The following is a 24,710-nucleotide window of genomic DNA, read 5'->3' as shown; positions in this document are numbered from 1 at the left end:
GCCAAATCCGGGGTATTCGCGGCCCGACTGCTGACTAATGCAGAACGCCGAACCACAGTCGCTGATTGGTTACTTGCTATGGCATCGCGCATCATTTTTGCGACGGGATCATCAAAAAGGTGGTGTAGGTACAGCCTACAGGTCAACGGGGGTCGAGGTACGAGGGTTGTATGGCTGTTGCATCTAAGCAGATGTACTCTGTTGCTTCAAGCCTAGGAAACTGTAGAATCCTTCCCAGAATATGCTCGTCGAGAAACCATCTTCATGCCTTGCATCATTGTTCAGCACATCGCGTGAGAATGACGGCAGTGGCAAGAAACAATCTACAGGTACCTCTGCCCAAGTCTGAGCAATGAGCCTATCATCATCATGATTGACCAATGCGCTTCTATATAACTCAATCTCATGCTAGGTTTATGACGTAGAAGAGCATCTTCTTCACAAGCTTGCTGGATAAGTCTACCAGAGTTGTCGTTGCCATCAATTGTGTTGGGCCGAGGTTTCATCAACGCCCAGAGCAGCCAAATTCCCAACAAATGCATCGCGGCTCCACTTCTGGAGATAGTAATGACACTTCAATTTTCTCCCATTGACCCAATTAGACCTTTTTGATCCGTAGAGACTCACTTGATTGATACTTGCTCTTGAGTTTACAGTTCACACGTCTAAGGATTTATCTATGCGTATCTACCTCTACTCGATTACTGATTGATCGAACCTTGGGAGGAGGTGGAATTCCTTCCTTACCCTTTCCTGTTTTGGGAATCCGCAACGTCGGAGGTACTTTTGACGACGTTGAAACTTTTTTTTTTTTTTGTCCTGCTCTTTCCACCCTTTCCTTATTTCTTGGTCTTATCTTCTTCTTTCTAAGAAGGCCAGAGACTTGTTATCTGGAAAGTCCAGTCCCCTCTTCTCAATTCTTCCTTCACCTGTGAAATCGCCCTCTGAAGGTATCCGATCATGCTCGACATCAACGTCGACACCGAGTCGGGCCCTGCCGTTGTGCGCCTCGGTTTCCCGCCCTCCGCACTCTTGAGATTCCCTCCTCGCGAACTCCCCGAGCCTCTTCCTGCTCCTTTGATCTCTGAACCGACATGGAACCAGCCGTTCAACATCCCTCCTGAGTTGTACAAGCAGCTGCTTGACGTTCGCGTGCCCATTACCATTGCCAGCGTCTACGCAGTCACCGTTATCATCATCAACCGCATCAACAAGAGTCGTGGGTACAAGCCCTGGGGTTTCAGCCAAACGCGGCTCTTCAAGCTTTTCGTCATCCTCCACAATGTCTTCTTGGCCGTCTATTCCGCATGGACGTTCGTCGGCATGCTCCAGGCTTTCCGCAACTCGTGGCCTCACCACGAGGACCCGCACGGCCTCGTAGGCGTGCTTGACTCTCTTTGCAAGATCAATGGCCCCCGCGGCTACGGCAACGCTGCCATCTACGACTCCGTCACCGATCAGTGGAAACTGCCGAACCCCGAATACCAGTTGGCTGCGGGTGGTGTCCCGGACCCGACGGACGTTGGCCGTCTGTGGAACCAGGGACTAGCGTACCTGGGCTGGATCTTCTATCTATCCAAGTTCTATGAGGTGTTGGATACTGCTATCATTCTGGCAAAGGGCAAGAAGAGCTCGACTTTGCAGACCTACCACCATGCTGGTGCTATGATGTGCATGTGGGCGGGTATCCGCTACATGGCGCCTCCCATCCTTATCTTCACCCTGGTCAACTCTGGTATCCATGCTATGATGGTACGCAATCGCTGCAATAGTCTGTCTTAATTGCGTACATTGGCTGACCAACCTCTCTAGTACACTTACTACACTCTGACCGCACTTCATATTCGAGTCCCCGGTGTTATCAAGCGTTCTTTGACCACCATGCAGATAACACAGTTCGTCATTGGAACCAGCTGGGCCGCTTCGTATCTCTTCGTCAGCTACACTCTTCCCGGCAAACTTTCGACTGCAAGCGCTGCTGCTGCTTCTGCTACATCCGTTATTGAGGCTGCCGCTGCGACTGCCTCGGCTGTGGGACTCGGCCCCTGGCTCAAGAAGCTGGGCTTGCGTGCTGCTGGCGCAGAGGGTATTGCTGAGAACGTTGGCTACTCGTATGCCGATGTCCCCAGCAGCTCGGTTGCTCAGCGCACACCTGTCGGCCCCATGATCACCTGTATGGATACGACCGGTCAGGCTTTCGCAATTTGGCTCAACGTTATGTACCTCCTGCCTCTGACATACCTGTTTGTGCGCTTCTTCGTCCGGTCATATTTGCACCGCAAAGAGCCGAGCCAGCTTCATCCCACTCACATCCATGCTGCCGAAAAAGCTGGTCTGGATGCTCTCAAGGGCGTCAGCCGTGAAATTCAGAAGTCTGTCGAAATGAACGGCGAGATCAGCACGGAAGATGAGGCCGTTCAGAAGGCCCAGGCCCAGAAGGCCAACGGCAAGAAGGCACAGTCGCAGATCACTGACAAGTCACCAATCCGGACGCGCTCTGGTGCCAATCAAAAGAAGCGTGGCACCAAGGAGGAGTCCGAGGAAGGTTTCTCGACTGTTCCTCCCAAGAAGGGTGCCAAAGCTCAAACCAAGGAGGAATTGGAGAGCGTCTCCAATGTTCCTGACGTCAAGGGCACTAATCCTTTTGGGGTTTTAGACAAGGCTGCTTAAACGTGCTCTCCGATTCATTCCTTCTATCGCTTCAAAAAAGAAAATTTCTCACCTCGACAACTGGAAATTTCTCGAAATCCGTGATGCTCACAAACTAGCCCTATCGAGAGTTGTTTGCGGGTTCCTACATTCCCGTCGCTCAGTCGACAAGAATCACCCCGAATATTAGATTCCATGGTGTTCTCGTTGTCGAGCGGATCTCAATTCTGTGTCTACCGCTCTGCTAGCATCAGCTATGTCTATTCACTGGTCTGCTGCGGCGTAAAAACACGCCGGGGATCTAAATGTCATCACAGAGACACAGACCATGCAGATAGCGGTGGCTCCCGGGTGTATTCAATTCTTCCGTCGTCGGCTGAACTGTGTCATTTTTATCAAACTCTTTGTTGCTTCTTTTTTTGTCCTGTACATATGTTTCTTTGGATTTTTGACCCAGGCGTCGAGGCTATCTGGCTGAAAAGAACATGGTTATTTCAGTTGATTATAGAGTTATCTAGCAATAAAGTAATGAATCAATAATGTCGCTTCAGATGCTACAGTGCAGAAGTCATGTGAGTGCGGCAATCTCTCATCTTGCAATTCTCTGTATCAACCATGCATCGAGCCAGGCAACGAGCCACTCTCATGAGGATTCCCTGAAGGCTATCTAATATTGATCAATGCACGAGGAGGCTGCATCAGTAACGATCTGACAGTTTCCGGGGACCTCTTAGCATGCATCTACCATGTCCGAAGGCTTCATCCCTGCTCGTCAGATGTCTACTACAAAGAGCAGACCTTGATTCTTGGTTGCGTTGGTACGATCCATTCAATTCAGAATGGTCAACTTCTCCAGATATGGTTTCATCAGAAGCACCAATCTAACAGCAACTGCAGATCTTCCACCTGTCTTTCTCTTCTGAACCTGCGATCTTGCCTTCCAACTGCCGTGGCATTTGAAATTCAGAGCGAAGACATCCCAAGTTTAATCAATATCCCTGTACCTGCAGTCTGTTTACGGCGAAACTCCCCCGTTGTGAATGTTGAATGGAGGAAAAATATATGACCTGCCGTCTGCAAGGGTTCCCCGCATCCACTCGTCAAACCATTCCAGGCAAAAATGACGCTGATCGTCTTTAGTCTTGTTTACAATTCCCCACACTGGCCATCTGGCCATCCCGGGATATGATTCTCCATACTGAATTGTGCCTGATTACTCGGGTTCGAACTGTCCACACAGTGGGGTAACGTTACTTCCCTGTCTCCTTCGACAAGCATTTAGCACATCGGACTATACCGAGCATTTTCATTCTCCGGTGGGATGTCTTCTTGGTCCTCTTGGACGCTCGTTATGACGCCTCAGCTTGATTTGAACCGGCAAGTGGGCCAGACGTCTTCGCTTTGGGTGAGAGATGTGATTTCGCTGGCCCTCATAGGTCTACAGGTGCAGAGCTCGGGCTTTCTGATCAATAATGTCTGTGGCTGGAGGTTGATGGTTGATGGTGGATTGGCCTGGAAACGAGGGAACCACCAATTTTCGATGAGGCCACTTAAAGTCTGTCATAGCCTGTGGCTTGCCATTCGCATTTGTCGACGTCGGAACATTTCAGCACCTGTCCTTGAAACAAGTCCAGCAGCGTGCTGTTGCTGAGACTCGGTCATGGCGCGCATCTACCAAGTTCTCCTCCTTCTTCTTTCAAATCTGTGGTTCTCGACAGCTGCTCAGAATCAGTCAGAGACCGAATGGCCTCTTCACGATAATGGCTTGAATAAGGTAGTCCAATGGGACCACTACAGCTTCCAGGTTAATGGGCAGAGGATCTTCATCTTTTCCGGCGAATTCCATTACTGGCGTATTCCAGTCCCCGAGTTGTGGAGGGACATTCTCGAGAAGGTGAAAGCTACCGGTTTCACTGCGTTTGCGTTCTACTCTAGCTGGGCCTATCATGCGCCCAACAACCACACGGTCGATTTCTCGACTGGCGCTCGCGATATCACGCCCATCTTTGAGCTTGCGAAGGAGCTCGGCATGTATATCATTGTGCGCCCAGGGCCCTACGTCAATGCTGAAGCCAGTGCAGGCGGTTTCCCTCTGTGGCTGACGACTGGCGAGTATGGCTCGTTACGGAATGATGACTCGCGGTATACGGCCGCGTGGAAGCCGTACTTTGCAAACATGTCGCAGATCACTAGCAACTACCAGGTCACGGACGGCCATAACACGTTCGTCTACCAGATTGAGAATGAGTACGGTCAGCAGTGGATTGGGGAGCCAAGTGCCCGCAATCCAAACAAGACTGCGGTTGCCTATATGGAGCTCTTGGAAGCATCTGCTCGTGAGAATGGTATCACTGTGCCGTTGACAAGCAACGATCCCAACATGAACTCGAAGTCTTGGGGAACGGATTGGTCCAATGCTGGAGGCAATGTCGACGTGGCTGGTTTGGATTCCTATCCTTCGGTGAGTTACCATACAATCCTCTTTGTCTGATTTGTTCTGACTTTTGAAGTGCTGGACATGCGACGTGAGCCAATGTACCTCCACCAATGGGGAGTATGTTCCCTACAAAGTGATCGATTATTACGACTACTTCCAAGAAGTTCAGCCGACTCTTCCCTCATTCATGCCTGAGTTTCAGGGCGGTTCATACAACCCTTGGGCCGGTCCTGAAGGTGGGTGCCCGGAGGACACCGGGGCCGACTTTGCTAACCTGTTCTACCGATGGAATATTGCCCAGCGAGTGACCGCCATGAGTTTGTACATGCTGTACGGAGGAACCAACTGGGGTGCAATTGCTGCTCCTGTGACGGCAACCAGCTACGACTACTCCGCTCCCATCTCCGAAGACCGCTCGATTGGATCCAAGTATTACGAGACCAAGCTACTGGCATTGTTCACCCGCACCGCAAAAGACCTCACAATGACAGAGGCAATCGGAAATGGAACACAATATACCACTAACACAGCCGTCCGTGCATTCGAGTTGAGAAATCCTCAGACCAACGCCGGGTTCTACGTCACTTTCCATAATGACACCACCGTTGGTGGCAATCAAACGTTCAAACTTCATGTCAACACTTCCGTCGGTACCTTGACTATCCCCAAGAACGAGGGTGTAATCCAGCTGAATGGATATCAATCCAAGATCATCGTGACCGACTTCACGTTCGGCTCAAACACTCTTCTCTATTCAACTGCCGAGGTCTTGACCTACGCCATTCTCGACAACAGTCCTACCCTCGTGCTCTGGGTTCCTACGGGAGAATCTGGCGAGTTTGCAGTCAAGGGAGCCAAGTCAGGAAAGGTTCAAAATGGCGATGGCTGCTCGGGTGTCAAATTCAAGCGTGAGAAGAACTATCTGGTCGTGAACTTTTCTCAGGCCAGCGGATTGAGCGTCTTGCGGCTCGATAACGGTGTGCGCGTGGTTCTGCTCGACAAGACCGCCGCCTACCACTTCTGGGCTCCTGCATTGACAAATGATCCTATCGTGCCAGAGTCTGAAACCGGTAAGTTCACTTCATGTGTAGTAGACTCCCATACCCATACTCATCATTACAGTCCTCATCCACGGCCCGTACCTTGTTCGCTCTGCCAGCGTGTCCAAGTCCACATTGGCGCTCCGGGGAGACTCGGTGGAGAAAACGACACTAGAAATCTTTGCACCTCACGGCGTGGACAAGATTACCTGGAACGGGAAACAAGTCAAGTCCTCCCGGACTTCATACGGTAGCCTCAAAGCGACTCTTGGTGCACCTCCAACCATCCAGTTGCCCGCTCTCACCTCCTGGAGATCCAACGACAGCTTGCCGGAGCGGCTTCCATCGTACGACGATTCCGGCTCAGCCTGGATTGGTAAGTTGGAATTTCAATCGATCAGACCTGACAAAACCTAACGCATTCCGCAGAGGCAAACCACATGACGACGTCTAACCCCAGTCCGCCGGTAACCCTTCCAGTACTGTACGCAGACGAATACGGTATGTCAACCCTCTCCCTACACCATCACTGGTCTAACCCACACTACAGGCTTTCACAATGGCATCCGCCTCTGGCGCGGCTACTTCAACAGCTCTGCTTCAGGAGTCTACCTCAACATCCAAGGAGGAAGCGCCTTGTACGTTTCCCTCCCTATCCCCTCTCAACCCTTTCATCAAAACTAACAAACATCCCCTCCGCAGCGGCTGGTCCGCCTGGCTCAACGGCCACTTCCTCGACTCCCACCTCGGCAGCGCAACAACCTCTCAAGCAAACAAAACCCTCTCCTTCCCAGCCTCATACCTCAACCCCACCAAAAACGTCCTCCTAGTCGTCCACGACGACACAGGCCACGACGAAACAACCGGCGCCCTCAACCCCCGCGGCATCCTCGAGGCCCGCCTCCTCGCCAACAGCGCCTCGTCCCCGGCCCCAGAATTCACCCACTGGCGACTCGCCGGCACCGCAGGCGGGGAATCGAACCTCGATCCCATCCGCGGCGTCTTCAACGAGGACGGACTCTTCGCAGAACGCATGGGCTGGCACCTCCCCGGCTTCGACGACAGTGCCTGGACGGCCGAGAACTCGAACTCGACCGCCTCCTCGGCATTGAGCTTCACCGGCGCAACGGTCCGGTTCTTCCGCTCCGTCGTGCCCCTCGATATCCCTGCAGGCCTGGACGTCTCCATCTCCTTCGTGCTCTCTACGCCGTCCACTGCGCCGAACGGGTACCGGGCGCAGCTGTTCGTCAATGGGTACCAGTATGGTCGGTATAATCCCCACATCGGGAACCAGGTGGTGTTCCCTGTTCCGCCGGGGATTCTCAATTACCAGGGCGACAACACGATCGGGTTGGCGGTTTGGGCGCAGACGGAAGCGGGGGCTAGTATCCAGGTGCGCTGGAAGGTGAATTACGTTGCGGATAGCTCATTGAGTGTCTCGGGATTTGGGCAAGGGTTGAGGCCGGGTTGGAGTGAGGAGCGGTTGAGGTTTGCCTAGTTTCCGGAGTGTGTTGAAGAGTGTAGTTGATTATTTGTTGTTATGCAGAACGAGGCTGAATTTTGTCATTAAATCATATTGATTGAGATGAATCGTGTCCTAGTTCGTATCATGTCCAGCCAGTCATCTGATCGCCAAAGATGCAGCAGGCAAATCATCAGAAAACAAATCGTTAGTTGAAGTATTTACACTATGTCTAAACCAAGAACCGGAAACCTCTGGAACTGGACTGTCCAGGAACACCACCATCGTTGAGGGCATCACCCCGGTCAAGTTTCTTGTTCAGCCGAACAAGGATGATTCGGAGCACAGTGGCAGAGAGAATAGCAACAAACGCAGTAACGCAGTTGACACTCATGGCAGTGACTATAAAAGTGTTAGAAGGAAAAGATCATCAAAAATGCTAGAAGGGCATTGGGACGTACTGAAGCGCGGCGCATCACTGTCTGGGTACATGTAACTGGCGTAGATACTGCTGGCATTGCTGACCATGTTGATGGCAGCCAGTGCGGCGGCACGCTTGGATGCAGGACGAGGAAGGGTGCTTGAGATCCAACCCAGGGCCACGACGTAACCGGCGTACAAGGAAGGGACCATCAGCATCATCGAGATATAGCGGGGAGCCACACCGGTGGTGGTCGCCGCGATGATGAAAGCAGCTACTGAGATGTACAGAGGTGCCGTGATATGGAAGTACTTCTCGCCAGTACGGTCCGAGTGCCAGGCATTGAAAAAAGCGCTGATGACTGCCAGGCAGTAAGGTGGAGCGGTAAGAAGGAGGGTCACGATCCGGCTGTAGTTGAGCGTTTCCACGACAGTTGGGAAGAAGTTAGTCACCGAGGCGGAGGAAACGATACACAAGATGTGTAGCATCTGCATGATACGTCGCCGTTAGTCATTGCCGTCGCGAGTTAAGATAAGAATAGCAACTTACAAGAATCCAGGTCTTCAAGTCGGTAAAGGCGAGCTTCGCGCCATGGAGGAGCGATTGTTGTTCGGAATCAACCCAGTCGTCTTCACCGATATCTTCCTCGAGACGCCATGTAGCGAGTTGCTTTTCCTCTTCCGAAAGCCATGAAGTGGTACGAGGGAAGTTGGGCAGGATCCACATGGCAATGAAAGCAACCACTATAGTGATAGCTCCTTCAATGATGAAGAGCCACCGCCTAGAGAAGTTAGCAAGACTGCACGGTTACAGTTGATCCGTTTCAGGAGAAAACAATAGAAAAAATAAATGAACATACCAGGCTCGAAGACCCTTTACGTAGTCCATACCATCGGTGATACCCGCAGCGATGAGACCAGAGAAAGCGCCGGAGATCAGAGAACCAGAGTAGAGGGCGGCAGTGCGGAATCCCAGCTCCTTACGAGTGTACCAAGCACTCAAAAAGTAAAGGCAACCAGGCTACAACAACAGTCAGCAAAGGCATCACGGTTATGGTATTATTGTTGTCGGGGTTACATACGAAATAAGCAGCCTCGACGAAACCAAGGAAGAAACGAACAACAACCAGTCCAGCGAAGTTCTGAGCACCCGCCGTGGCCGTAGAGATGATACCCCAAACAATCATCGCACAGGGGAGGTAGACAGCGGGTTTTCCGAACTTGTTCAAAAGCAAGTTGGATGGAACTGCAACGGTCAGTTTATGGTACAGGCCCAGCCTATCAGTGACACTTACTCTGCATCAACAAATAACCAACAAAGAGAATGCTGACGGCAGTTTGGTATTGGTTGCTGTCTTTCTTCATGCCGAGATCCTCTTCAAGGCCAGCAAGTCGAGCAGCTGCCTGAAAGGTATCAGTGTTGTCACGCGAGTAAATCCAATAGCCTGACTTACAATGTTGTTCCGATCCAGATAGTTGAGAATGTACATGATAACAAGCATAGGCAGAAGACGAATATCGATCTTGCGAACGAGAGCCCTTTCGGCCTGCTGGCGCTCCTCAGGACTGAGACCAGCGACATAAGAAGGAGCCTCTTTTCTCGGGTTTGGTCTGTCAGCGTTGGCCACGACGACCTCCACATTGTCGACATGGCTCTTGTCGATACCCTCTTCGGGGTCGTGGGAGTATCTGGGAGACATAGTTTTTCGGCTCGGGTATGTGTAAGGAAGTAGAACAGAACAAAGGGAGGAGAGGGTATCACAACAGGGAAGAGAAGAAGGGACGAGATTTCAGAAGAGGAGGAAGAGGCAGGGGTGATAAACAGCAGGAAGAAGGTAATCAAAAATCAGGATCCCTGCTCCCTTTTGTGAGAGAACCTGGGGCATACGCGTGGAGCAAACAAGTTTCCCGATTTTCAACGTCCCAATCCCGGGATGACCACTCGCACGGAGGACTAAGATGCGGACGAGGTCTGGGTCGATGGAGTCCCGGGGAAGGCCAACACGGTTGAGACGGAGATTCTACCAATGGGCAGCTCGGAGGCGGGGAAAACTAGAGCTGGGGGAGAGAAACCGAATAGTGTGAATTGCGAGTCAAAACCGAGGAACAGAGCCGTGGGATGAAGAGCTTTGTCGGTACGTAGCATTTAGCTCAACCGGATGAAACTGTAGTAGCCAGTCAATACCGTAGCCAGAAATTTCTCTGATGAATTCGCCTTCCTGCGGGGAAGAGGGATGGAGAACTGTGGAGTTACAGGGACTGGAGATGAAGTATTGGACCATTTTGTACGGAGTACATACTAGGAGACAGTTAGCGTCGTGCAATCAAAGCATGACTGGTTGATTGAGATCTTTTCTCGTCAAAAGGATTCCACTCCGCGTGGGGGTTGCCGCGTGGGAGACCCGTGGGGGTCGTCGGGTCGGCGGGCAAGAGGACCGACAAAGTTCTCAATTGCGTGAGAGAAGAAGAAAAGGGGGAAGAAGAAAGGGTAGGTTCAGTTCATCCCACTAGGTTGAGTAGATTGTGTGTTACAGAGATGCAGATGGTGAATTGATATTATTCTGTGAGTAAGAATGGTTGAGCATTGGGTATGTGAATTTGTGCGGGATGGAGCATTAGGTAAGCACAGATCGGCTGACCCCGACAATAGCCAACATTCGCACGGGCCGAAAGACAGAATGGAGATCATTTCCCCCCCTGAGCCACACGGCAGTTCATTCTCCTCGTTGGCAAGTAGCACCACACAGAAATCATTCGGGAAAACGCATCAACCCTTCGTCATCATCTACCGGTTTCATATCCCTCCATTGCTTGTCATTCGAGCTCTAAGAAAGATGATTCCGGTTAATTCTCGGGAGCTCGGGATTCAGCCAAGCCTTTATGTTCCATCCCGTAGCCAAGCAACAGCCAGTAACCTTATCGCTTTGACGCAGAGCTCCTTTTGCCATTCATCTGGAGGCACCCATTGCTTTGGAAGAGATTTTCAATTCTGTGTGCCTCTCAAGTCTTCATTCACACGCCGGACAAGGGAAATTTTAGTGTTTTATACAGGGGTAACTCGCGAGACACCTGCTGTTACTTTACAGTATAGACACTGACAGAACAGACTGAGTATGGGAAGTCCATGCAGCTGCAACTCAAGCTGTCGCCACAGCTAGAGATCCAATCACAGGGACTATCTATTGAGCTCTATGTCCCCGAGTCAAAGCAATACCCGTGCCAACTGCTAGGTCCCCCCTGCTTTGAAAGGGACTATACCGAAGAGTACCGATGTACGTGCTGTCACGAAGGCCCCAACACCATGACCTACAGCTGATCTTCTTCTCTTCGGAGTTGGTCGAACAGCAATGGACACCTATCACAAGTTTCAAGCCACAAGCCAACGCCCATTCAAATCAATAATTTTGATGCCAAGCTCCTCAAAGCAACGCTCCTTTTTTCGAACTGCCGATATACCGTGTCTGAGATCATGTCATGGTCGAAAATACAATACAAAACAGACCGCAGCATCAAGTTTGCCCGAGTTATCAGTCACCAATGGGTCTCAACCTGAAGCGCAGTGCGCGTGATTCTCCTAGCGACTATGCTCGGTTGATTTCTAATCATAGACTCGAGAGATCGAACCCAGATAAGTAACACGATAAGATATGAAAAGACCATGTTCGAATTCAGCAGAGGCAAAATATTGAAAATTCCATTCCCGCGGCAGGGTGATACTCCCTTCGATATCCAGCTCTCTAATTGAACTCAGTCGTATCCCATTAGTAGTGCATCCAAGGACAGTGCACTTCAGAGCCCAAGAGACTACCTATACAGTGAACTAATTGCCGGACCCTCAAAGCATCTAAGTGTACTCCGTACACTTAGATGCAGAGAAGCATGCCCAGACAAGATAATCGGACCACATCTTTTGCGTAAATATGCTCATTGAGGCGAGAATCAAGGGGTGTTCATATGCAATTTTGGGTAGCCATGTAGAGACCAATAATTTGCGAATCTAAGCGGAGTGTCAATGGTCTGTCCAGGCAGTGTAGATGAAGCTATTGGAATGTGTAATTGGTAGCTCGGGGGCGTGCTTGCCTTACGAAGAGCTGCTTGAGTCAACCAGCAGTGAAGAGTTTCAGGAACTACCAGAGCGTGGTTCTCGGTTTCGCAAGATACACTACGCATCTATTGTGGACGACTGCTAGGAAGTGATGTGTCGCGTAAGGTTTGGGACGTTAGCCCACAGCCTACTGCAGCTGTGATAGGAAGTACGTTGACCCCGTAGCAAGCTCAAATAGCTTGCTGTATGACAAATTACTGCTATAGCCCCCTGGAGCATCGCTCAAATGAATCATATTGAGATCTTGGCACTATCGCTTCGCCTGGCGATTTAAGGTCCTCTCTTCTCCCGTGTGCTCGAAAGGCAAAAAGACTGGAGATAAGAAAACAAGGACATCATGATGCAGAAAAAACGGAGTCAAACACGCCACAAGATTGTAAGAAGAGAAAAAAAATGAAAACTTTGCATGCCCATACCATCCAACCAAAGTTATTACCGACAAACATCTGATGGTGCTAAGAAATAAGGAAAGGAGAGGGGAGCATGGGTATGACATGCAAATGAATGAGATACACACAGGACCAAATGCAAACGTACAGGAACAGAGATGAAGGGCGAGCGCCCTTCGGACATTCAGTTGGCGAGACATGACAGGATAACAGCTCCAGGATGCTGTACAACAGACATACCGTGAGGGGAAAAGCTTATGCTGAGAGCGAGATTGAAGAAGGAAAAACGTGGTATTAATCAAAGAGATGATGCTGTCCAACTTTCACGCTTTCAAGAAAGAAAAGTCGAAAGGGCAGAACGATTCCGATGCGAGGTCGACCGTAGAGAGAAGGAACTAGACAGAAACAGTAGACGCAAAGCGTTTCGAGTGGAAAGCAGATCTAGCATAGTAGATCATGGACCGAAATCCAGATTTGTAAATCGGATCAATGTCGATGATCGAGGAGAGTTTGATGCATGAGTGTGGCTGTAAATGTCCAACACTCGATACTCTCTTTGGTCCAATGCAAGGACTTCCGTGCGTCTGAGAAAAGTCAAACCAGAGAAAAACTGATGGAGTACCTAGAATATTGCTGTCGCCATAACACCCACAACCGCATAACAAGGAGATACGCGAGACAATGGAACAATCGAAGACGGAATAGTGCAAGTGCGGCAGGTTTGATGAACGCTCAACCATCATGCATCGGTCTAATGATGAACAAAACGCATGCAGTGCTTGAGGTTAAAATGCTAGAGTTGGGAAAAAGCCACACCACGCGTAGGTCTAGTTATGATGGGTTAGATGTGCGAGATGAGACACGCGGACAATGTCGTTGCAGGTGAGAGCCTCAGAGGAAATGAGTGTAAATCTTCGAAGTCTCGTGAACTTCCATTTCCTATGAATGGACGTTAGAATATAGCTCGGTAGGGACTACTGTCTGAATGGATGTGTCTGCCGGGACTCACCATCTTGAAATTGTTGAGTTCCTCTTTGATCTGTTGAGCGAGAAGTGGTGTCAAGCGGTTGCAGGTTGCAATGTCTCCTCGACGATCGTACTCTCCACTGGGCCACGTCTCGTGGAACTGAATGCGAGGACTGAAGACAAGGGTCTTTGTGGTCACGGGCTGCGGCGTAGCAGGCGAGCTCCTAGACTCAGGGATTCGCCCATCCGATAAGAAGTAGTCTTCACCAGCTATCTTAACGGCCTCGGCCCGTCGGTTACCAGCTCGAGACGGGTCCTCGGGTGTACTGGGAGCACTGGAATGCGGCGAGTCACTACCGACCAGCGTCTGTGAACCCTCAGCGGCTCTGTTGGAACGCGCTGTAACTGCGGAGTCCGAATTGGTCTCTGGAACACAAGATCGTCAATGAACTGAACACGCGTATGATATGAGGACACAGGGGCTCTACTCACTCTTGAGAATGCCCTTCCTGACCGCCGCCAGAACCTCTGCCCGTTCCCTGTCACCACCCACAATGCTCTTACGCGATTGGGATTTTTCGGCCCCGACATCTTCCTGACCTGAAGGATCCTGGGTGCTATTTTCGATCTTAGGAAACACAGTGCCTCCGCGAGGTAGATCCTGAGGATCTGCGTTGGCAGTCACGCTCTTTCTCTCCGCTTCGATGTTGACTACGGACAATTTGGGCGCCATTGGCTCCACATTCACACCATCGTTCGACGAGATGCTCGCGATGGATTTGGGACGGAACAACCCAACGAGTGACCGAGTGGACCTCTTCATGCCCTTACCCATCTTCCGTAGCATTATCGAAGCCGATGATGCTGTGGATGACACCGACAGATTGTCTGTGGAGCTATTGAAGAACCGGCCTTGATGATGCGAGTAAATGCTCTCACCCAACCCACTGGCCTCCTGCTGTTCAGCGATCGCAGCCTGCTCGGGTCCTAACTCTTCTTTCAGAAGTTCTCTTCGGGATTTCTCTGCAGCGATAGCCTCTCTCTTCGCCGAGTTACTCTGGGAAGACGCCTTGAGGAGCTCTGAAGCGCTCCCGAAAGAGAAGGCTCTCCTCAACCGAGACTTTGCGGGCCGTTTGAGGTCGTTCTTGCTGATATCAGCCAGTCGCTGCGAAGCAACGCTCTCAGTGGGAGCAGGCGACTGCTTCTCCTTTGGAGGCTGAGGGTCGGTAGGCGTAGGTTCTGCAGAGACAGGTTGTGACAACGGCGAGGGCTTGGTCGATCGCTTGGTATCGTCCACCTTGTTCGTACTCTTATTTGAGGGTGCAGCCTCCGTCATTCCTACCTCGCGTACCTTGGTACATGTCAGCACAAGAAAGAAGAATTTCAGAGAGGAAAGGAGTATATCTTACCGAGCACGTAGATGAGTTAGCTGAGTGATTGCTGTCCGAGACATCTCGATGAGACTGGGCGGATCGCGGTCGAATGTTGGGGTCAAAGTAATCTTGCATATTCAGGATCGGTGTCGGGGATGACGGCAGGTGAAGCTGTAGATTAATCAAGCCAGCATTGTCCATATTCCCCCAACTCCGACGCCTATATCGCTTGGCGAGCTCTGCCTGTGGCTTTTCGGGGCGCGCTATATCATCCACACTGGAAACTCGAGCGTGACCCCGGTTGCGGGATGGATCCTGCAAGGCATTTTTCGACGCAAGTTGATCCTCACCTGGCAGGCTAGAAGCTGTTACTGTCGACTGTACTCCCGCTGCGTTATCTACACGTCTGTTTCCACGCCGATAACGATCGGGAGATGGTCGAGCAACGGTGGGAGAAGATATATTCATGAATGATGAGGAAGACGATGGCAGGTTGACGGTCGATAAAGGGCGAAGAGGAGGGTCGCTGCGTGACTGCCTAGAAGGAATCGCGGAGTCGTCTTTGGAGCGGTAAGATTGGACGGAAGAGTTGGAGGACGAAGTAGATACAGAACCAGCTGCAGGATGATGGAAGAAACGCGGGTTGGATCCAACAGCATGAGCATGGACTGAAGATCCCTGGGGTACCGAGGGAGCAGAGGAAGTTCGGTTCTCTGGCCTCAAATGGGGCGTCCATGACTGACGATTTTGCATGGTGTTGAAGTTGGAATTGGGTAGGCTAGGCGTGCCAGTGAAAGCGTAGGGGGCCACAACCTGGTGGCCCGCGCGATAGCCCTGAGATCCGCTCACCGTATTGTACGAGTTCCAGGACATCGTGGGATTGCGAGAATTTTGCTGCTGCGAAGACTGAGGAGATGGGGCAAAGGAGCCAGAAGAGGATGATGGGCGAGTCTGAAGCACAGAAACCGTGCTACTTTGTTGGGGAATCGTTTGTACCAACGCAGCCATGATGTTCTCCTCCACCGTTTCTCAGAAGCCTGTCGATTTCGGCGACAACGCTAGGACACAACGAGCCGATGGACGCTGAAATTCGCAGTATTACAAGGTGCAAGACACGGTTGTGATGTCAAAGACGACTCGAGGGCGTTCAGAGGGAAGGCAGGGAGGACAACAACAAAAGGATTCTGCAACACGTGTATCAGTTTTCCGCTGCACGACGATCGGAATGAGTTCAAGAGCGGGCTGGTGAAACCAATCGGTTGCCGAAGTTTCACTTCTCTCTTGTTCACCCACAAAATCGACCTGGGTTGCAGTACCTCTCCGAATTGAAATCGAAATGTATTATATTGATACAAGAATTGAAAAGAAACGCTTATGTTGGAAGTAGAAACGAATGCCTGGAGGAAAAACGAAACGAAAGGCTCGGATGAGACGAGAAGCGGAGGAAAGAGAAAATCTGGCGACGCGGTGAGACGCAAGGAACACAAGGCTCCAGGGAGGCGGACGTGATCTAAAGCAGTCGAGCCATGTACGATGGAGAAAGGGTGGAACAATCGAAGCGAGGTCGAAAACAAAAGCAACTGAAGGTTTGAGGAAAAGTTGATAAGAGGGGGTCGGGAGAAAGGAGGATCCCTGGAACGGGCACCGTATCTCCTGAATCAAACAGAAGATTGGGCCTAATCTCTGCTAGGAAAAGACAAGAGAGGACCTAGTCAGGGACAAGAAAAGAAGAGGGAGATCAAAAGAGGGAGGGGAGGAAGGGAAGAACGAGGAGAGGATTGGGAGTGAGGAAGGAAAGGAACAGACAGGAATAAGGAGATAATAATAATTATGGGGGGAGAGGAGAGTGAGGATTGCGGATGGGACGTGCCACTATTACTAGCTTAGGGGAAGCACTCACTTTCTACGACTACTGACAGGCGGAGACAAGACAAGACGGATGGGATTTTCCAGACAGTGCGAGAAAAGGAAACGCCAGGCACACCTTTCTCCTAGTAGTAGTATCACGATGTCGAGGAGAATTCCACGAGGAAGAAGATTTCGATTATCGAGGAGATGGTAAATAAGAATGAAATTGCTCCTCCCAAAAAATCAACGGTGGGATTATAATCCTTCATAGAAAAGGCCCATCATATTCTCGCATGATTGTTATCGCTGCTGCTGCAAGTCATGCCAGAAAGAGAACAACCAGACTACCGCTGTACAGAGTAATGGAAGTTAAGATGGCCTGCTGTATGACTATCGAGGCTATTTTACCATCATTTGGATACAATTTTAGTATATTTTCATCTAGAAATGCAGGTTAATTCTCCTGGATCTCCTCTGCATCAGCCAACCGTGCTCTTTCAACTGGAACACTTTTGCTAAAAAAGGGGAGGAGGTAAGACAGTTTAGGTTGGAGCCTTGTATCCATGTACTGAAATTGGCGTATCTGATCGCTTGATACTACTTTCAGGACTTCGAAACAAGCCTGGAAACTACTAGATTCACAGGTAACTGCGGTACTACTGGGCCGTACTGTACCTTACCTGACTGAACAGTACTGACCAGTAACCAATACCTTGCCTTACCTGGAACCTCAAAGCGGGCCAGCTCAGCCCCTACGACGCCAACCGCTTCGCTGTGGAATGGGTGGAGTATTAAAGCAACGATTGCGACACATGAACATCAAGACATTGACATGGAGATCATTCCTCAAATATCTTGAATGATACTGACTTATTTTGATTTCTCCAAGTATATCTGAGCCAGTGCATATGACCACTTTCAGAAGTCATGGGAATCAAGACCCCCTAACTTACGTTGCAGCCACAAACTGTGCTCTATCTGCTCCGAACCCCATCTCGATGAACAGACCCCTTTTCCATCTTTTAATGCGGCAAAAGAAAACAACGTGCTAGTTGCATAAAGCCACCATTTATTTCTAGACGTAAATGTCCTAGCAGTCAGCTAGTCTGCTCGCGACTCCGATCGTGCTAGCAAATTGAACGCCGATTCGCAACCGCACAGTCACTAAAATTCTTAGCTGTAACGCTATTACTGTACCGACCTACCGACACTACCGAGTCAGCCGGCCAGAGAACGGAATCTCGGAGAAAGAACCTGGACATAGCTAGTTGCAGAGGTAGCCTTGTCAAGAAAACAGGCAGATGCTAACCAGAGCAGAATGATTGGGAGTCATTTTGTCAAAAGCAGCAACAGCAGCATCAGTGGAAGGATGCCGAGTCGGTGTGGCAGTACAGAGTACTCCGTATTTGATCTTTTATTACGCCTGTGACTCCTTTGTTGGGCTTCCCCAGATTCTGACCCAGCCATGACTCGACCATCTCATCGAATCATCAATAATGCCTGTCCTGCCTTCCGGCATAGGCAATTTATCACGATTTCTGAAACTTCCAGGTTCCGTTCCACACTCATGAGCTGTGACCGACGTTGATGTAACTTTCCGCCGTGATACTCCCAAACCCGAGCAGTTTCAATGTCTTGCATCCCTGGGAATTTCCCGTGTACAGGATCCATGGATTCGGATGTTCCACCAAACCTAATCAATTACCCACAGTGAGATAGGTCTAAAGTTCCTCCCAAGGGGTCGATAGCCGACCAGGCTGAGCCAGCGGCTCGCAGAAAAAGTCATCTTAAGTTTGTACCTAGCAGATTCGGTTTGGTACCATGGTCCATGGCAATGATAAAGAGCTAATGACATTGGCAGGGAGAAGTTACCAGAGAATATGCCCAATGATGTCAGTCATGTCGATACGGACTGGAAGGGCATTTTGAAGTCTTCTTAGATAATTTCCCAATCCATCTGCAGAGGCGGTACGCTGCTGTCAATTTGGAAACTAACTGATTGTCGGCTGAAGCTTGGGAAAGGCTGGAGCTGCGATGAACATGAATCGATCCGATGCCTCTCGAGTCTCAGGAAGGCTATTTGATGAGGCTGAGAGCTAATAGCTAGCAAAAGCATACTCTCCAGTCTCCACTTCTTTGAGCTCGTATCACTGCATGCAAGTGTGCCAGACCAATTCTGAATTCTGACCCGTTAGGCTGCTACTGTCCTGGATGCTTGAGGCTCTGGCGCCCTTGACCATTCAGTATTCAGTAATCAGATTCAGATCCATCCAGTTTCAGATCTCCCGTCCATACTGATCCTCATGACCCGTCTCATGTCAGAAATTTCTTATCGTCAGTCCATTAAGATGCTCGATGGGCAAGTCACCGCGAATATGAAGGATGTTGAGACTCACCTACATCCATAAGCAGATAGTGCCCATCGCTAACATCGTATTTCTTGACCTGATCCACACTGAACCGGGGAACTGGCAATGATGGCCTTGTGCTTGCTTAGGTAATTACATAACACATTACTCTGTATATCATCTCCCCTGAGTGTACCTTACTCTGGAGCAAGAGCTACACATCTAATGCATTGGAATGGGAAGTCTAGTAGGTAGTATTGCCGACATGCTTCGGATCTTCAATCTGATCATTTTTGTCAGATTGTGATACTATCCATCTAGCAGACACAATTGACAACAATAGACCGTTAAAATTCATTAAACTATGCTTGACTCAATCTTGTTTCAGGCCCACAAAGCACTTGCCCCTATCTCATAAGAAGACACCTTACCGCTCCATAGACTTTGTTACAGAGTACAGACTACAGACCCTCACAGCACAAGCATGGACCAAATAAATCAAATCCAAGCTCCTATCACCATGGCCAACATCCTCGATAAGAGTCTGATTATGATCAACCAACATACATCACCCCGATAATCCTCATCTCCAGACCAAGTCACTCACTGCTTATCTATTTGATAAGTTGGTGAAAAACCCACGCAATCACCCATCCACATCCAGCATAGTTGCAAATATGGCCGCAGATCTACGTAAGGAGTTCCCGCGCGATCGACAGTCGCTTCAGGCATTTTTATTCGTGCTTTGGGGGTAAGTATCCCGTGGCGGCGGGCGATCATGACAATCAACCGGTTTCAGAATTCAGAGTGGTGTCAATCATCCATATCCACATATGGTGTACGTACTGTCTTTGATGGATATCGTTATCATGATTTCATTCTAACCGCTTACTCTTGGTGAAGTACTGTGTGAATTGTGAAATATGATCTGTTGACGCCACAGCATGATTTACTTGATTATTTCCAAGAAGCTTAAACTCGGTGTCATTGTCATTATGTTAATCTATGACATGTTAGACACATAGTGAAATATCAAGATCGTCACTACTAATTCTTCCATGTTTTGAGGGGTAAGTTCAGGTCTAACCGTCAATCCTGCGCCAGGGGTACAGTTCATCTGCATGGCATCCCGATGGTCAATTCGATTGCCTCATGTGCTCAATGCCTCTGGTATCAGAGTCCCATTTAACTGTCTATTGTGTTGCGGAATTACTTGGTACTTGTGTGGATATACACAGTAAATCAGCAGCATACCGGGTATGAAAATCTGATGCCAGTCTATGCCGAACAGAGAGATATTCTCCTGCTCTAGATGGAGAGAGATATTTGCCTTCTAACCCTGTTAAGATCACGAAGACATGAATGTAATCCGGTTGTGATATATTTTGCGGGGAAGATAGCAAATATAATTAGCATGGTTCATAGCCAAACCTCGAATCATCTTTTTCGTCACCGTACAAAGACCATCTGAATCATCAGAGACTTTTCAATCCTCGTATCGATAATGACAGACTAACAACCACAGCAATAGCGAATACGAAAACGAGAAGAAGGGGATCATTACTCGGGTCCAGGTGACTGTAAATTTGCCTGATGCGGCTATGGCGGATCAAAACCAGGCCGAAGTCAAAAACTACCGTTAGCCTGGTATCTAGATAGTCACTAGAAAATAATAAGGCCAAAGAATGGTAGACATAACCCACTAGCATGAGGAGATGAATGAACCATGATACTTCATAAATATTCGGTAGACATGTGATGTTATGCTTACACCTGACTTGAGTACTTGACTGAGTGACATAGACAAGCAAGAAAACAACGCGTCCATGTTCCTTGCATCACTCGTCTAGATCGATCCAGGAACGTCAGACACATGATAGGGCCCGAGGTCAAGGGCAGTTGTCAATAGCCTTGGGTACCTTGCTTGGAGAGTGTCCTAGTCATAGACTGCGACGGTCAGTGCTGCCGTCCAATGGCCTGTGCCGTTCCCCTCATTCAACGTACAGAGTACCGTTGGCTAAGGTATCTGTCGGGTATGTACCTTTGGTTATGGTTATGTAGGCCAGCGGTAAGTGCGCAATGACAAACACTAAAAGTTAGTAGATGCTGACTATTGAGACCAGGTATTGATGGATCATAATCCCAGCTAAGTGGACACATGGAGTGCAGCACTAGAGTCTTGACTCTCGAGGGATTCGAAGAGGCGCATAATATCTGGGGAACAGATTGTGGAGAACGGTGACACTGTCAGACTTAGTTGGCTATGGGCCAAGGTATTATCTTCTCATCAACCATAATCAACATACAATGCTATACTTTTCATCAGACAATAGATACCGTATGATCAGGCGATAATAATGGAAGATTCGAGGCATTCCTAGAGTGGACAATGTCTATCCTAATTCTAGTGGATTCAGCAAAATCAAGGAACTTGCGCCCGCAGATTCCGAGTCCCGGTCGAGGCCCAGGCACCTAGGCACCCAGGCACCCAGCTGATGGTTTGATTGAGATTGAAACTCACTCCTCTAGTCTAAGAATTTAACAGAAATGATCTCCTTTAGTTTGAGGATCAAGGCCAATGTAAATGACACATTCCAATTTGAATTATATTATATGCTCTATAGACACCTGTCAAGGAAACCTTGAGTACACAACTGTCAAGAACTCAATATGAAACTGTCGAAATTCCTTCGGCGCCGAGATAAGATCGACCGTGTTCCTCCAGGGTGAACAAGAACAACACTAAACCCCGAACAGTCGTACTTTTGCCCATCAACGAACCAAAATACCACTCTGCTTCCGTCTGTACTTGACAGTTGTCAGATGACCTTTAATGAAAGTAATAAGCAGACCAAGTGCTAGTCAGCTAGGATCATGCTCATTCTTAATCCACATTTCTCCCAATCTCATTTGTGAGGCCCCTGCTCCGAATCCAGAGATAAATACACCTAATTCAACTGTTAGAGTAGTAGCCCCAGGCAACATCTAGCTAAGCGATTGATTCATCCGGACTCTGGGTTGGTCTCGTCTGCAGGTGGCTGCAATGGGAAAGTCCACCAAGCGGGGTTGTTGCTTGAAGACTGTTTCTTATCTTAGTACGGAGTATTAAGGTATCTGTCTTGGGACTCAGTCTGTGCCTTTGTTGTCTGTCATCGCAACGGGAGATTCATCACTAGAGGGGCATCTTGTATTTTTTTTACTGATGTCTCTGTAGAGAAGAGGAGAACTCCAGTCTTGCTGAAAAAGTGACATACGAAAATCGAGTCTTGCCAGCATCAGATGCATTTTCGGTAGACGAGACCCACAGAACATTCACGGGAACTCTGTTCTCTGATTGCGTATACCTTTGATATACAAGGCAAGACATGCATTATTCTAAAAATAGGGAGAGGAACAGTGATGTGAGATCCAGAGTACAGAGTCACCAGCATCAAGAAATCCGCACTTACGAGTCGATCGTCAGAAGATTGATCTTTTATGCTAGGTAAGAGTACTCCGTACATAGAGGTCTGCTCTGACCACCACTGATATTCGAGTCTAGACTGACTGCCTCCAGGTTCTAGAATGTCCATGTCCATGTCAGCATGAACTGATGTAATAGAGAGACTCGATCTGCTGGTCTAATTTCTAAAAGAGCTAGCATTTGCTTATTTTTGCTTGAAGGCGTTCTCATGCTGAAAGCTTGACCTGGATACCCTGATTATGCTTGGTGTTGGTGCGCACCACTGTCACTAGATGCTTTATTACCTTTTATGGTAATCCTTACTACACCAGTCTTGGTCATACATCTTTGCAACAGTATATCTAACAGTGATACCGTTACCGTAGCCATGAGATATGTCCAATGATTTGTCCATCAATGTTTTTGCAGGTATAGGGAGGGGAGTGAATCATGAAATGGATAAAAGTATCTTCTTCTAGATATGGATGGCACTGAGGCAAGAGACAGCATGATCAGACCACCCTTTTCAAAGATCTCAATAAGGATGCTATTCAAAGCCGCTGATAGACGAAGCTGACAATGCAGATGTCGAGTGACCAATTAAGCAGGAGACAAAGACTTGACACTCATCTCTTGCTCAGACCAGATGCTTTATCAATTTCATTGTCATGACCGCTCAACAATAACCATGACTGAAGCTGAAACAGACGAGACAAAGCAACCTCAACCACAGAGACCATCACACCAGAGCATGATACACCTCACTCTCTCTTTATCCTCAGCAACACATCACTCCCAGTTACCCTCATTGTCCACCGGTTGCAAAATATCTCCCTTTATCTTCCTCATACCAACCCTCAACAACAACGCCGCGCACAATGGCCTCAAGACCACCGCACCATCATCAAAGAGCATACAAATACTACCAACAAGCCCCCTTCTGCTCCCAAGTCCTCACCGGCAGCTCACCACCTCTCCCACGGGTCTCTATACAGCAGAATGTGCCACCTCTCCATCTTCTGGCACAACTGCGACCACCTCATCCCCATGACCCTCACCTGTCCCTTCCAGGACCTCCCATCCCACACCACAGAACCAACATCAACCGCCCTCCTCGGCGACCCCTGCCCCCTCTGCAGACAAGCATACCCCCCGAACAAACAAACCCTCACCACTCACCAGAGTCTCCTAACCGCACAAACCCTCGCCTCCATCCTCAACGTCTCCGTCACGCAACCAGGCTTCCTAGACATGGTGGCCAGATTCTTCGCCCGCGGCGACCACAAACGGTTCGACCAGCCCGGCCCAGAAAGAGCAGCCTACGACCAGGGGGACGGATACATCGACGCCCTGGCGGAAAAGTCTCGGCTAGCCGTCCAGGCTCTCGACCTAAACCTATACCTGGACCTGGACTTTGATCCAAATGCAGATCCAGAGGCGCACGGGTGGCGCGCAGAGTCGAATATGCCGATGCCTACGCCGATGCCGACGCCGACGGCGATGGCGAGCTGGGACGGGTTGAACTGGGAGGGGCGGAATGTGCATCCCTCGGCGGGATTCTACTACTATTCAACAGGGTCCGTGTCGGGGTCCGGGTCCGAGACTGAAACCGAGCAAGTGTCTACGCCTACGCCTGCATTTGAGCCCGCACCTCAGCAACTGCTGGAAGCCGGACGGGCGAGCGATCTTGCTGCCCGCGACGTCGACGGCAACTGGGACTGGGACTGGAACGAAGCTCGAGACCAGGTGCAAGGCGTGACGGATCTAGTGCCATATGCGCCTCTCACGACACCGATCGCAGTGGATCACGGCTCGTCTTGCGCTCCTGCGGGAAGGGGAAGAGATCGGCGAGGGGAGTCAGTGGATGCTTCCTCTCCGCGTGCGCCGCGGGATACGCATAAGATGCCGCATGCCATGCTCGTGAGGCGGATTACGCAGCGGAGGAATGGGAAGAAAAGGCAGGAGATGGTGTCGATTGGGAAGTCGCCGTTGGCGCGGGGCGAACGGCAGCGCAGGAGGGACAAGCGAGAGGAGTGAGGTGGGGTGGGATAGATGTTGTCTGCTCGTTGAGCATACTACCATGACCATGTGCGGGCGCATGGGTGATTTTTTTTTACGGCGTTGGGAGGCTATGATACCATTGCTTTTGGATCGGAACGGCGGCGGCCTAGAAATTGAGATTTACCCGGAGGTCAGACTGGCTGAATCAATTCTTTTCTATAACGTAGCGG

The 24,710-nt window shown here is 49.7% G+C and overlaps 5 protein-coding genes across 5 annotated transcripts; 3 read left to right on the top strand and 2 right to left on the bottom strand.

The window, feature by feature from the left end:
* Positions 1–960: 960 nt before the first annotated feature.
* CDV56_105307 (elongation of very long chain fatty acids protein) lies at positions 961–2,670 on the top strand (the record flags this gene model as incomplete). The annotated part of the gene is made up of 2 exons (XM_026758926.1): positions 961–1,752; positions 1,813–2,670. The coding sequence occupies 2 exons, from the start codon at positions 961–963 to the stop codon at positions 2,668–2,670; spliced, it is 1,650 nt and encodes a 549-aa protein (XP_026612577.1).
* A 1,639-nt stretch (positions 2,671–4,309) lies between these two features.
* On the top strand, positions 4,310–7,624 carry CDV56_104913 (glycoside hydrolase family 35 protein; the record flags this gene model as incomplete). Its single annotated transcript, XM_026758532.1, has 6 exons — positions 4,310–5,110; positions 5,160–6,156; positions 6,209–6,502; positions 6,556–6,627; positions 6,677–6,764; positions 6,829–7,624. The coding sequence occupies 6 exons, from the start codon at positions 4,310–4,312 to the stop codon at positions 7,622–7,624; spliced, it is 3,048 nt and encodes a 1,015-aa protein (XP_026612576.1).
* A 196-nt stretch (positions 7,625–7,820) lies between these two features.
* Positions 7,821–9,708, bottom strand: CDV56_104738 (putative MFS transporter; the record flags this gene model as incomplete). Its single annotated transcript, XM_026758357.1, has 7 exons — positions 7,821–7,990; positions 8,050–8,497; positions 8,559–8,790; positions 8,869–9,029; positions 9,091–9,254; positions 9,304–9,412; positions 9,463–9,708. The coding sequence occupies 7 exons, from the start codon at positions 9,706–9,708 to the stop codon at positions 7,821–7,823; spliced, it is 1,530 nt and encodes a 509-aa protein (XP_026612575.1).
* Positions 9,709–13,393: 3,685 nt separating this feature from the next.
* On the bottom strand, positions 13,394–15,849 carry CDV56_104177 (uncharacterized protein; the record flags this gene model as incomplete). The annotated part of the gene is made up of 4 exons (XM_026757796.1): positions 13,394–13,441; positions 13,512–13,894; positions 13,961–14,819; positions 14,878–15,849. The coding sequence occupies 4 exons, from the start codon at positions 15,847–15,849 to the stop codon at positions 13,394–13,396; spliced, it is 2,262 nt and encodes a 753-aa protein (XP_026612574.1).
* A 7,629-nt stretch (positions 15,850–23,478) lies between these two features.
* Positions 23,479–24,516, top strand: CDV56_103283 (uncharacterized protein; the record flags this gene model as incomplete). The annotated part of the gene is made up of 1 exon (XM_026756902.1): positions 23,479–24,516. The coding sequence occupies one exon, from the start codon at positions 23,479–23,481 to the stop codon at positions 24,514–24,516; it is 1,038 nt and encodes a 345-aa protein (XP_026612573.1).
* Between the last annotated feature and the right edge of the window lie 194 nt (positions 24,517–24,710).

This window comes from Aspergillus thermomutatus (genome assembly GCF_002237265.1).
Source record: "Aspergillus thermomutatus strain HMR AF 39 chromosome Unknown NODE_166, whole genome shotgun sequence".
In the NCBI taxonomy this organism is placed as follows: Eukaryota; Fungi; Ascomycota; class Eurotiomycetes; order Eurotiales; family Aspergillaceae; genus Aspergillus; species Aspergillus thermomutatus.
This window is presented reverse-complemented; position numbering and strand designations above follow the sequence as displayed.